The sequence below is a fragment of the Daktulosphaira vitifoliae genome, unplaced genomic scaffold (genome assembly GCF_025091365.1).
Source record: "Daktulosphaira vitifoliae isolate Bord-2020 unplaced genomic scaffold, ASM2509136v1 Scaffold_3, whole genome shotgun sequence".
NCBI classification, from domain to species: Eukaryota; Metazoa; Arthropoda; class Insecta; order Hemiptera; family Phylloxeridae; genus Daktulosphaira; species Daktulosphaira vitifoliae.
Genome location: NW_026099574.1, coordinates 10,684,137 through 10,699,125, shown reverse-complemented (window position 1 = coordinate 10,699,125; position 14,989 = coordinate 10,684,137). Strand labels below are relative to the sequence as shown.

The 14,989-nt window shown below is 23.6% G+C and overlaps 1 protein-coding gene across 5 annotated transcripts in view; it reads left to right on the top strand.

The window, feature by feature from the left end:
- Positions 1-7,024, top strand: part of LOC126901587 (clavesin-2-like) — a 69,073-nt gene extending 62,049 nt beyond the window's left edge. For 2 of the 5 annotated variants that reach the window (XM_050678167.1, XM_050678166.1), the window contains exons 2-7: positions 1,627-1,710; positions 2,109-2,268; positions 3,944-4,193; positions 5,104-5,214; positions 6,145-6,250; positions 6,713-7,024. In XM_050678167.1, coding sequence (XP_050534124.1) covers positions 1,627-1,710; positions 2,109-2,268; positions 3,944-4,193; positions 5,104-5,214; positions 6,145-6,250; positions 6,713-6,858 — 857 coding nt within the window. In that variant the 3' untranslated portion in view covers positions 6,859-7,024. Of the gene's footprint in view, positions 1-1,386; positions 1,711-2,108; positions 2,269-3,943; positions 4,194-5,103; positions 5,215-6,144; positions 6,251-6,712 lie in introns of those variants that run through there. The other 3 variants (XM_050678170.1, XM_050678168.1, XM_050678164.1) reach the window with 2 other exon arrangements.
- Positions 7,025-14,989: the final 7,965 nt, after the last annotated feature.

The window sequence follows — 14,989 nt, the reverse complement described above, 5'->3', positions numbered from 1 at the left end:
TTTATCATGTTTTATTATTTTATACAAATTTTTAGATACCCAACGGTGAGGGACGCGTACCGACACCGTCCCACCCTTTTTATTTATTATTTAATAATTTATATGGTTGTGAATATTCTACTGGAAATATGATATGAATAGTGGTACATTCTTTAACCCGTAGTGTCCCAATACCTTGCAAGTAATGACCAAGATACAAACAAATAGTTCATCAACATACCATCGATTAGAATAGTAGTATACCATGTTTGACGCTCGTTGATCGCGCGGAGACGTTCATCGAATTTTTCTCATAAAAGTTGTAGGTGTAAAAATTTTTTCTCTTTCATTATTCCCTTTAATTTGTAAACGAGGATTTTTGATCGTTCAGTTTTTTTTTGCCCTGTGTTAACTTAATTTTTTGTTTTTTAATAAAGTTCCCTTAATTTAACTTAACTATCATTTTATCCTTTTTTACGTGCTCCATCTTCAATGGACTCGGGTATTTTGTATTTTTTTTTCCTTTCAAAAATCAACTTCCCCTAGTTTATAAAGTACGAGCAACGGCCTTGTCTAGGTCATACAAGTTATTATGGTTATATGACAAGTGTCGCGAGTTTTTGATGTACATTGACTGGCAACGACTCAACGATCATATAATACAAAATTACGTATTTAAGAGTACAATTTTTTTTGAACATATAATTATACAAGAATAATAATAATTTTTTTTTTGTGTCGACTCAAATTAGAATTTAAAATTTAAAGTTTTATTTTAATTGATTAAAATTATTTTCATTGTTTAATTTTCTTATTTCATTTAAAATCCTATTCCAGTCCGTTTTTATGTTGTTGAGTTGTTTATATAACAACTCAACTGTAATCAAATAAATAAACTAACATAAATCATAAATGTTAATTCATAAAAAAATATAAAATGTAGATATTATCAATCATTAAATTGGTATGATGATTACTTTTTAAGTAAAAATTTATTATCAATGAAATAAATAAAAATAAAATTCATTTGATACTAGAATATTAATAGTTATAGTAAAAAATGTATTAAGAATTCGGAAAAGAATAAATAATTCATTCTAATTAATTATTTTAATTTTTTAAATAATGCAATAGAATTTTTGAAACAATAATTATTTAAATTATTTTTATATTATGAAAAAAATTCAGTTTTTAATAATAATAAACGTATATGCATATTATCACTGTGTTGAAGTATAAAATATCGATTAAAAAGTATTATACAGCGAAATAATATTACTACCTTGACAAAAAACATTATGTGTAATAGTTAAAATTAATACATACAATAAAATATAAAATTAATACAATATAAATAAATACTGTAAAATATTTATCTATAATTTCGTAACGTATATCCTGAATACTACAATATTGAAGTAAAAAATAATTGTACAAAGTGTTTTACAATCAAATAACATTAATACATTGACGAAAAAACATTGTGTATATTACTTTTTCAATTGAAAAACTAAAAACTTAAATAAATATTTTCTGCTATTTTAATATTTACAAACAGCGTTTGTAACAAAAATTTAAGAATTATGAATTCGAATTTTCTAACACTTGCTTCGAAAATTCAAGTGGAAGAAATTTATGCAGAATTAGGTACAACTGAAGATAAAATTAAAAATGATGTTGAAGCAATTATGGAATGGACACGAAAGCAACCTCACTTGCCAAACTTAGAAGGTATTAAATAGTTTTATTTAACCTTTTATCAAACTTTTAATAAATTAACATACGATTCTGTTAAAAACCCAGATAAAATGTTTGATCAATTAGATGGAATTAAAAAAAAATTCCAATTTAACCCTCTGCTGTGCGGCATCAGTGCTGCACTTTTTTAAAAACTTTCCTATATCTGAGTATAATTGATTGAAGCGACCAACAACTTTAAGTTACATAATACGCCACCAATAATTACCTAGTAATATTCATGGACGTGAAATGAGGGTTGTTACATTTAAAACGTGTTTAAAACAATGTGAAAATTTACTTTTGTCTTATAGGTCATTTTAAATATTACAAACAAGTTTACTAATGTTTTAAAATTATTTTTAACAATCTTGTATAAAATGAACATTTAGGTCAGAAACAGAAAGTGAAATCATTTTTGTTGGCATGTAAAAACAGCATAGAAAAAACAAAACAAAAAATAGAAAACCATTATACAATAAAAACTTTATTAACATATTTAACTCGCATCGAACTAACGAATCAATTTATTGATAAAATGAATGAATGTTAGTAAGTATCAATTATTAAAATTTGAGATTTACTTTTTAATTAAGTAATACTATTTAAACATTAGAAACGAAAAGGTTAATTATTCAAAACAAGTCATTATATATGAAAAAAAATTAGTCTCTTAAAATTAATTTTTTCAAAAATATATTTTTTTACTACATTTTTTTCTAGAACATCTTGCAAACGTGAAATTAAAACACTAGTTAGAAAATTTTATTAGAGTTTATAAATGATTTTGCTTAGATCGATTGTGATCAGGAATGTATATAATAATATATTAATAGTTATTTTATACAGAGTGATTTTTTTATCATAACCCACTCAATTACTTACAGAATAATAATAATTTAAACATTTTTTTTTATTATCATCTTTAGTTACACATTATTCTTGAATTATTAACTATGTAATACTTTTTAAGTTCATCCCTTATGCCTGGTGAAGGTGTCAACTTTTTTTAGTGATTAAAATCACTATCATAAGAAAAGCTTCCATGCAAATCTGTAGATAATATTTAATTTTAAGAAGTTGGTGGATAGTTACAAAAGCAACATTAACCTTAATATTAAAATAGCATATTTTTGAATACGGTAGCCATTTTCGCATAGAAGATAGGTCGTCGGGACAAATTTTTTTTTTCATTTTATAGTACATAAAATAAGCTTTAATTTGATATATGTTTAAAGGACGCAGTATTTCCGGAACACTTTTACAAGTTAAGTTGAAAAAGTTCTATTTTTTATACAATGTTTCAAGTTTTGAATGCCCCCTATATATGGGGAAATTGTCCAATTTTAATAAAAAGTTTGTCAAATGAAAGATGTACTTATAGTATATTAAGAAAAAAAAAATTTGTGCTAATAATTACATTTTTCGAAAAGTTTTTAAGTTGAAAATTTAAAATCGAAAATTTTAACACAAAAATAGCGTTTTTTTAACTACGGCAGCCGTTTACATGCAGAAGATAAAGTGTCGGGACAAATTTTTTTCATTTTATAGTACACAAAATAAGTTTTAATTTGATATATATTTAAAGGACGCAGTATTTCCGGAACATTTTCAAAAATTAAGTCGAAAAAATTAGTTTTTATAAAAAAGTTGCTATTTTAAATCCCCCCCCAATGAGCAGGTTAAGTGTTAGATTTTCAAAAAAATAATATCAAATGAAAGGAAAATATCTAAGGTTTTAGTATAAAGAAAATTATGTTGATTTGTTTATTTTTGAAAAAGTTATGGAAGTTTTAAGGAAAAAAAATGACAAAATTTACCGATTTTTAAATTTGTAATTTTTTTGGATATTTCCCCCATTTGCGGAGAACGAGGAAACATTTTTCAATTTTTAAGGGTAATGTCTTCAACTAGATACGATTTGTGATCTTTTGGCGTATTGTTGAAAGAAATCGGCCAAGTAAGAGCTGAGAAAAAGTGGCAACAGACATAAAAAAAAAAAAAACACATCATGGTAAAATTAATACCTTCTCAGCTTTGCATCGAAGCTAAAATAAAATTTTTTTTTTATTCGTAAATGTTTTTACTAATTAGTAATTATCATTAAAACTTCAAAAATATTTATAAAAAATTGTAATTACAGCAGTAATTCTAATCCATTATTTTTTTTATTAAACAAATTTTAATATAGAAATTTTATTTAGAAAATTAATAAAATATTTTTTAGTGTTGCTATTCCATTACCAATTTTAACAAATGATGCTAATAGAATTACATTGATTCATTTGAAAACTGGAGATATGACTAAATTTAGCTATTCTAACTATTCAAAATGTGTTTTAATGAGCTTAGATATACGATCGTCCAAACTAGACAATAATAAGAAAGAAATATTAATAAGTGATATGAAAAATTATACGATTAGTCACTTTACTGCACATCTACCCCATATTAACAATATAATTCTTTGTTTGATGGTGAGTATAAATAAAAGTTTCAATTTTTGTTAGATTATTAACTGTATATACTTACAAATGATTATAAAGATTTTGACTTAGAGAACAACATAATTTTTATGACTCTAAAAATATCAGTTATTTAAGTATAATTTTATTGAACGACCTTATTTTATCCCAAAAATAAAATATTAATATCAATAAACTATGCTTCTTTTAATACAATTCCGTTTAAATGTGAATCAATATTCTCATTTTCGCATATTGAAAATGTATAATAAAATTATACATTGTATAAAATTGTATGGTAAAAATGTAATTAACTATGCAAGGTACAAATAAGTTATTTTATTTTTTATTCCATATGTATAATTTTGATGCCTTTGAGTTAACGAAATATACATTTACTTTATAAAGAATGATTATTAAGTAAGCAAATCGTGCTTTACTTACTGAACACTATATATTTTTATAATTTCTCAGTAATAAGTATAAGACTAAATTATTGAACATCGGTTTTATACTTAATTGTTATAATAAATAAATTGTTTATAAATTATAAAACTTGTAATCAAGATATAATTAAGGATATAGGTAAATTATGCTTTGGAAGTGATTTTAAACAATATCAGACATCATTATTACTTGTCCCAGTCATGATGCGACCCCAATGTGTTAGACTGATTTTTAATCATCAGATTTATTTAGACAATTATTTTTTTAAATAAAACATAAAGTTACCAAAAAAATTTTTATTTTTTTTTGTAGGGTCTTTTAGAATAAAATTTTTGAGGAACTAGTTGTATTTTTTCCTTATTCTAAAAATAACTATTAATTGTTTAAAATTGAAATGAATATGATATAGTTTTTCTATTCAATTAAAAAATAATCTGTTAAACAACTAACATTTGATTTATTTATATTTTTATAGGAAGGTTTTGCATTTCGACTACAATCAATTCATTTACTCAACGTCCCAAGTTTTGGAGTCTCAGTCATCAATCTATTTTTGAATAAAATAAACAAAAAACACACTACAAAAGTAAATAATTAAAAATCCATAACAAATAAAACACTTATTTAAGAAACGGGTGTGTTATTCTTTGGTCACCACAATTAAAAATGTGATACTATAATGATAGTTAAAAATACAAAGTTTTATTGTTTTTTACTAGTTTAATATTTTGGATTAATATCAATTCACTAATAAGTGGTTTAATTAAAATATTTCATCTAGTAGTATACTCAGTTACAAAAAAAAGCGCAAAAGTATAGTACTGCAGTTTTCTTCAACTCGATATGAATAATAAATCATAATTATTATTGAATCTGGTGTGTTACTTATTTTACCATGATAAACATTTTTTATAGGAGCTATCTAAGTTCCTAATCCTTGTTTAATTTAAAAACTCTGGCTTCTCTGAAATTACAATTATCAAAGTATATAAAAAAAAAAAATTGGTAAATTTTTTCATGCATAATAAATAAGATTTAACTGAGCAAATTTTAATTCAAACTTTTTAATTTTTATATAATTAAGGAAAGTTGATTTTTGAATTATAAATTATTTTTTGTATTCACTTTATAATACTTTATAAAGGAAGTCAACTTCATTAATACAAATGGTAACATACATAATTCGATATTGACTTTCGAACTTTTAGGTGACTCCATTTCACAAGCATAAGATAATAACTAGTCGATAATAACTTTTATAAGACAATTATAGTGTATGAGGTTTAAGTGACTTATTTATAGTTACAAAATTGAGTTCAGAGTTATTGTTTTCCATAATACTCTAAGTAAATAATAAATACAAATTTTATAATGATTATTAGTTTTTTTTTAACCTTTTTTAAAATTTTTATTACTAGGGAGAACTATATTTTGTGTTGAAACTTTACTCATAATTATTATATATTTTATTTATTTAATTTTATTTTGAATTATTATTATTATTTAATGCGTGTAGATTTATTTTCACAAAGAAGTTGACGAACTGAAAAACTATATTGACCCTGCTATTCTTCCAACAAACTATGGCGGTACATTTCCGAAAACATCAGAAGAATTAATGGGTAACTATGATTAATTAAAATAATGAAAACCATTTCCCTACTATTACATACATAAATCAATAAACAAGTATTATAAAGTGAACTATTATGATGAATCATATTGTATGTGAGCTGAATTACTGATTAGAAAATAACAAGTCATTACAATAAGATAATTTTTTTTATATTATTATTGGTTTGAATTTTTTCATGTAGAAAAAAGTTGATTTTACTAAAGTTTTTTAATAGACCATGTCTATTCAAAAGTCTTTATAATTATATAAATTTATATATTATATAAATAAAACTAGAATGTATTAAATGCAGTATATCAATTTAAATAAATACTAATTTAATTAAGATCTGAATATTTCTATTGCAGCATTTTATTAAATGCCAATAGTTATATTGAAATGATTTCTATTAAAATTGTTCATTACAATATAAATTTAAAATGTATATATTTCTTTATATTATTTATAGACGATTGGAAAAATGAAATGTTGAGACATCGTGATTGGTTTGAAGATAACAATAAACTCCTTGTAGATGAAAAAAAACGAGTGAAAAAATCTAGTTATACTTTTGACAGCGTGGACGGTTCATTTAGAAAATTAGAAATTGATTGAGTGGCATTGATTTTTATTACTAAATTTATTTTTAAAATAATAAAAAGATGAAAAAATTTCATTCATATTTATTTAATCTTAATAGTATTTTAGACAGTTTTTTGGCTCATCTAAAAAATGATGAAAATTTAAATAGGAGTTTGTTATGGTTTATCCAGATGAAATGCAGAATTATTAATTTTTATATTATTAAAACATATTTTTTTAAATAGTTAATAAATTTACAATAAAATTTTAATTGAATATATTTTTGCTTTAGTAATTTTATTTCACCAAAGAGAACAAGAGTTAATTGAGTACACTTTAATATCTCGTAAACTAGTAGTTTTAAGTCTTAGATTATAAGAAACAAAAATAATCATTTATTTTATTATGTGTACAGAGTTTGACTATTGATATTAATCGAAAAAGACGAAAGCTTATAGGAGTGATGTAAAATTTTAAAAAATATTCTAAAAGTTAGTATGTCTTTTGATTTTGTTCAGTACTGTATCTTTTTTTATTAATAAATGATTAAATCGATTTAATAGATTCATATCTTATTTTTATAAGGATAACAAGTTTATTTTTTAAGGTAATAGACATACTAAACTAGCTTAAAAGTTACAAAAATGACCTAATTATTAAAATGACAGTTGGATAACAACTTATCACAGATGGACCCAATATTTCGAAATTTATTACTATTTTAAAATATCGGCAATGAGGTACAGGTATGACTATTTTTATCATCAGGAATTTCTTGGGTTATACTTATCCTTCCGGACATTTTGTATTGTATGATGTAGTTAAATTAAAAAAATCTCATACTCTTATGAGTGTAAGGATTGGGTCGATAAAGTACTTAATGATTGAAAATCGTTTTTATTTTGTGAGTAACCGAGTGGATAATCCTGTAATTTTAAAAAATATCGAGGAGTACAGACCCCATGAACCCCGACTGGATTCATGCCGTACCCTAGAATTTTTCTTTAGGACGAATCTGAACTCATGTTGTCAAGAATTATTTTGGTTAACTTTTGAGGAAAAGAAACAATAAATGATTGCATATATATTGTTACCACGTAAATTATTAAAGCACGTATAATGTCCTAAGGTTACCTCTTTCCCCTTGTTTCTAGTGTAAATGCATAATACTAAATATTACTCAATTATAATAGTTGTATTGTGTGTGTACATTTGTTTGTATTTTAAAATCCTATTAAAACACAATTAAGTATAATACTTCCATACAAGACACACGCTATTGTATGCAAATACTATGAGCGAAAATTAAAGGAAATGGTTCGTCTCGGCGCATTTTGTTGCGTTACATGTTCATCCGAGACACACGACCCGCGACGGGCCTCGATTGTGTTCTTAAGTATTACACTTCTATTGAAAACCGTATTTGCCAACGAATATTATGCATAGTAATCATACGCGTGGCCACAACAAAAAACGATAATATCTAATCGCATTTCACGATGCACCGCAGATAGATTGGTCCTTTATACTATCGTCGTGTTTATCCTTCTAATAACTTATAGATGCTTTGTGTGTACACGAATCGACATAATACAGCCGCAATTTTGATAACAATAACATTAATAATGTAGATGGCATGATAATAATTATTGTTATTACAAAGGATTAAAGTATATTATAATATATTTATCTATTACAACATTGAACAATTTCCATCAATGCTGACGAAAACATCCTAGTAATTGTATATTATAATGTACCGACAAAAATGTTTAATTTTGATATTACGATGCGCCAAATTAATAACTCATAATAATATTATTACAATTATATTATGTATAAATAAAGTGGCGATCATTTTTATAATATAAAAATAATAAATTCTAATATATTATATTATAACGAGTAAAATGTAGCTTGGAATTTGTCTTCTCTAAATATTCGTCCTGGCACCTCAAAACAACTTGATCTGGCCTTTTTAGCATGTATAAATATATGTATGTATGTTTAAGTGGAATAGATTATATGTGTATAGAATTATTAATTTTATATATTATATTTTTAATATATTTCAATTTTAATTAAAAAACTTTAAATCGGACCTTCATTGTTTACAACGGCCCCATTAAAAAAAAAAAAAGAATATGCGGAGATCAATACCCTTATTTATACGGACCTACGACTAATAGTAAATTTTCCATAAATAATACTGTACCATACACTCTAATATTTTATATCGTAATATTTTAAGTACTAGTTTGGCGAAACGTCCTCTCTAACAACCCGATTAAAATATCGGATAGGTCAAGGGTAGCGAAAGCGCCTTTTGTGTTATTTGCACACATCTCTAAGAAAGACTTCCTAATTTAATGTGTTATTATAATGTAATATCTAAAAAATAATACAGTAGTATGAAAAATAATCATCATAACTATTTAAAGGTTTCGTAATTTAAACTTTAGTTATGTATATGCTAACACTAGTTACTTTTTTGCATTGAGTGAAAAAAATATCAACTATTATCTGTTTTTTTTTTTTTTACAATAAAACCACGATTTCATTATTTAAAAACTGAATTTATTAGTTAATTTCCTGATTTAATTGAAATTTTAAATCTACAAATATCAAATAACTTTTTATCTGAATAAAATTATATGTTCGCATAGGTCAACTATACGATGATTTTGCGTTAATTTTTAAAAATTATGTTGCGCTACTTGTTTTGTGCTAACCATGATTATTATACAATAATACTTATAAAACAAACAAAATGAGAATTTTTATTTAAAAAATGTTAAAATTATTGTCATGTTCCAATTATAACGAATTATAATTCGACTGCAAAAATAGTAGCATAACCTATTTGAATATGTAAAATAACCTCTTGTTGGGTTATTACTTTTATTTAGTCAATCGATTATAAAAATGATCCACGTTAAATAGAAAGTGCTTATGTAAAACAAATTTAGATAAGATATAATAATTTTAAAATCAATACACGCACGAAACATTAATAAAGAATAGCACATATTAAGAATAAAGTAATTTATATAACAGCGTTATAATTTATAAATATTAGTCAGTAGTTTATACAATTTATATTCTCCATTTTGTAAAATATACTGTTTTTGTTTCTTACCTGTCTTTAGAAAATTGTAAATGTGACTCTTTAATGTAATTCCTATTTCAGCTGTATCATTCACAAAAAATAAAGAATGCACTTTATGATATGTTATCATTTAATTTTAATTTTGTGGTCATCATTAATCAATCAACCAGTAATAGTCTTAATTATATTATTTTCTATTTTATAACTAGTGAATTATATAGATTGTCATTAAAAAAAAAATGAAGTTGACACCTCTTTAAAGATACCTGAAGTAAAAGTGCGCATTTTGTAGTATGATAGTTAAAAACAATTTTTATTTTTATTAATTAGACAAACCATTAAAAAATACAAATTAAGTATCAATAGTGAGTATATATATTTATATTCTTGCAAAACTAAATATATAACTAATAAAGAATATAATTTTTTTGATAAGTGTAACAATATTAAAAATACTATGAAAATTTATATTGTAATTAAATACGTTGCATTACGTCATTTTTAAATGAAACTAAATTTATTATTTAAAATAAAATTTACAATATAATAACAATGTTTATAACTGTATAAATTGTTAAAATAATTAAACATTTTTTTATTTGGCTTAAATTAATTTTCCATTTTCACTTTTCATATATTCAACGAAATTAATTTTTAGCACTCAATAAAAAAAAAAAATGCGTTCACAATTGACGAACTGAGATTATTGTCTGAAACTTAATATTCTGTGTTTTATGATAAGTGTAATAAAGATAAATTGTGACTATTGAAACTATTGTCGACATATCGATAATGATTAAATTATGTTAAAATATAACAGTATTATAATTGAAGATGTGATAAAATTAGTAGTAATTAGTATTAGAGGTGTAAAATAATTAGTAGCAATAAGTGTTACAGGTGTGAAAAAAATAGTAGCAATTAGTTCTAGAGGTGTGAAAAAATTAGTAGCAATTAGTATTAGAGGTGTGAAATAATTATAAAAAAAAATATTTACTATATGGGGATATATAAGAGTGGTAATTAAACTTTACACTAACAGTCCTATATTCATCCTCAATTACATCCTACCACCTTTTATTCAGTATTTTACTTTTTCCTTCAACGTTCATTTCCATATCCGTTCTTACAGCTTTCGACTTCTCCAACTTAAATTTCTTATCTTTGCTACACTCATATATATTGTACTTTCTTATCCATTGTAAATACTCTGACTTATAAAATATAGTTGATTTATTATTGTCAAATAGAAATTATCTTTTAGCCACATGACTTACTCGCACTCAATCCTACATCTCACATTCACGGTTTTTTTTGTACGAATGGTCTTAAATATTACCTATCACAACCTCGTTTATTGTAATTACTCTTCTCGTTTAATCACCCTCGTTTACTTTGACAACAAACTAATACTCTCATTATTTTATATTACTTTTACTAAATCTGAATCCCTTTTTTTAAAAAGCTGATCTCCATATTTTAACTCTTTAGTTAACTTCCTCTCTATTTTTTCATATCAATACCATATTATCAACAAAGAACATGAACCACTTGAGAATATTTGATAGTTACTTGGGAGCTAATAAATTATATTATAAATCAACGTCAAAAAAATGAAGAAATATAAATATAAATTTACAAATATGTTGATAAATATCAACTTATGTTTATTTTAATATATTTAATTGATTTATACGATATTAATAAATAATAAATTAAAATAGTGTTTAAACCACGATTATTGTGACAACCTTTGATAATTCTTTTTATATTTTTAAATAAGAAAGTCAAAAACCGTGTCTTTGATATCAATCCTTAAAAAATTGATCGAGTATAAATCATATTAAATGAAAATGAATCTTACCATTATATTATACGACACTTGTTGAACTAATTTATTTTACAATATAAAACCACAATTTCAATTATCCCAAAGCCAATAATTGTAAACATTAACAAATAACATCGTATTTTATATATTATGCATTATATTATATTTCTATTTATGTGCATTTTCTTTTAGTCACAAATATAAATGATAACTATGAGATTCAGAGCTGGCCATACGATTAGTAACTGTATTGTAGCAGGAGAATGATATCTCCTACTAAACATACATTAGAAAATATTTAATGTAGTAGTCTAATGTTCCATTCAAATAAATTAACCTTTAATCGAAACTATTAATTTATCAACTTTTTTTTTTAATTCATTTAATAAAAAAATTTGATCCTAAAATAAAATTATAAAATATAACTATATAATAATTTTTTTTTTAATAATCAAAAGAAAAAAATTTTCCTTACAAAAGGACTAGTTTTGAAGTAATAGGATTTTAAATACTAATGGTTATAATTAACTTTAATACAACCCTTATAGATTTAATACATAATACTTTTCTCAATCAAAATCAATAGTTTAAATGATATAAATATAAATTTAAAATGGATTACGTTTGTAAATATAAATAATTAAATAAAAACAAAAGTTCCAATGATATCACATAAAACATAAATTAGTAAGCTAAAATACAATAAATTGATTTGAACTGATTTTAGATAAATTAAATTTGTAAATTATTTTTATATTTTATATTAAACTTATTAATGTTATTGGTGTAATTTATTAATACAGATATGAACTTTATTATGTAAAACATTTAAATTAAAATATATCTATAGTTTTTTAAATTATGGATGTGTTTGAAGATAATTCTTTTGTACAAAAATTACTCGAATGGTGTTTAGCAATTTCTATGGTATAAAGTGTTCAGTAAGTAAGGCAACGTGTTTCTATTGTTCTCATTGTTTGTAACAACTGACTTGTTTCCTTACTTACTGTAAGAAAATGTGACACATTATCTTTAAAGGATAATTTCAAACTAAAGCAAAAAAGCTCATATTTTACTTAATAAAATGAGTCAGTAAAGAGTTTCTTTTTCTATTTGGTTTTTATTATGAATTTTATGTTATAAGTTATTAAACATATTTCATTTGTACTTAAATTACAAGACTTTAATAGAAATGTAAAACGGTAAAAGTAATTGCTGTTGGTTATAATTGCTAAAAAAGCAACAATTTAATTTTCTCAAACCCACATAGCAAAAGAAATTGATGTAGTCTCGTTAATCATTATTCATATTTTTAGAAAAATATAAGAATAATATGTCAATATGTAATGTTGTAAGTCATATACTTGCTACCTACAAATAATTACTATTATATTATAAAAGTTATTATAATATTTCATTAATATTCTAATGACAATGAGAAATGAAGATTGTATTATATAAATAATATGTGTATGTAAATACTTACAGCTCAAAATTAAAGCAACACCCCAAATTTTGAAGAAAGTTAATCGTAGCTTTTATTGAATTATATTTTAAATGAACTAAACAAAAAAAATAAACTAATTCGGAGTAATTTAATACTAAAGAAATGAAACGAAAATAAACATGCAAATTATAAAGTTGTTTAAATATATAAAATTTGCATATGGTGTTTATTTATATAAAGAATCCCGAGAGAAGACGTGCATATTCGATTATTTGATAAAAAATGATATTAATGTTTAAAATTTAAACAAGACATATCTACAAAAATTCATCCATTAAAATACAGCTAACAAAAAACAACAACAAATAATTCACTTAAAATTTAATTTTCTCAGATTTTTAAATTTGTGAGTAAACATCAAATATTTGTATTAACTCTTGAAATTTACTTTAAATTAGTGTTTAAAAACTATATTTTATGGATTTTTATTATTTTATTTTAATATTATTTTTTTTTTATATTTTATGAATGTAATTAAAAATATTTTAGTTATATGTGAGAGTTCATTTTTATTGATTTGTACGATAATTACTAAATATAAAATTTATATTATACAATACAATATTATTGTATCATGAAGTAAAAACAATTAGAGGAATGCAGAAAAAGACGGTAACGTAAACATTTGGAGATTCATAACTTTCTTAAAAAACTTTTTTTCACTATACAATACGTACAATACTGAATACATTGCACATTCTTAGCTTCATGAGTATGTATAGTACCACAGAAATTTGTTTGTTCTATGGAGAATGATTCCTTCTAACTAATGCATTATTTAGAGTTAAAAATATTATTAATATTACTTGGGATGATTAAAAAGTCTTTTATAAATGCTTTAATTCGCGAGCCCTGTTTATAATAATCTTATATTTGGTTTCTAATATAATTATTTTCAATATGTTTTTATTGCATGTTTTTTTTTATTCTGAGAAGTATTAGGAAATGTTTGACTTATTCTTTTCTTGAATTTACCCTTTTATTAATTGTAATAATGTAATTTTTTCAAAGATACAATTACTCATAAATTTAATTTATAATCAAAACCAATTTAAGGTAATTAAAGTTTATTTAAGTTAAGTACATTTTTGTAAACCAAACTTTTAAAGTTTTGTTTTTTTTATTAAATTCTTTTTTTAATTAAAATAATGCACTTCAAGTATTATGTGTGGTTATTGTATCGAAATTTTATCAGCTGACATTCGAAATTCGAATCAAAGAGTTCAGGTATAGTTTCATTTAAGTAGACTCAAATTTTGAAAAGTTTATCGCATCGCTACATATTATACAAAAATATATATGAACCAATTTCTTCCCTTGTTGTTATAATTAGTTGACAATTGTTGCCATACGTAGTGATACACTCTAAAAGATGATTCAAGAAATTATTCGATGTTTAGCTCTCATTGCTGAAATCGTTGAAGTTTTGGGCGATTAGCACAGTTGAAAGTTGGTCATTCCATCGAGTACTTACATGAAAACAAGTAATCGGGTAACCATTAGCACCGTATAGTATTACATATCCGTTGGTTAAGTAACGATGAGAATGACAAAATGTATAACAAGATAAATTTTAATAATCTTGTTGAATGAATGTATACAAAAAACAATTTGTGCACATTAGATGATTATTATGCTGACAACTATGATGACTGTACGGCGGGAGTATGTTTTCGAGAATTGGAAGCAAGAACGGTGGTGGGAACGGGCCGTGAAT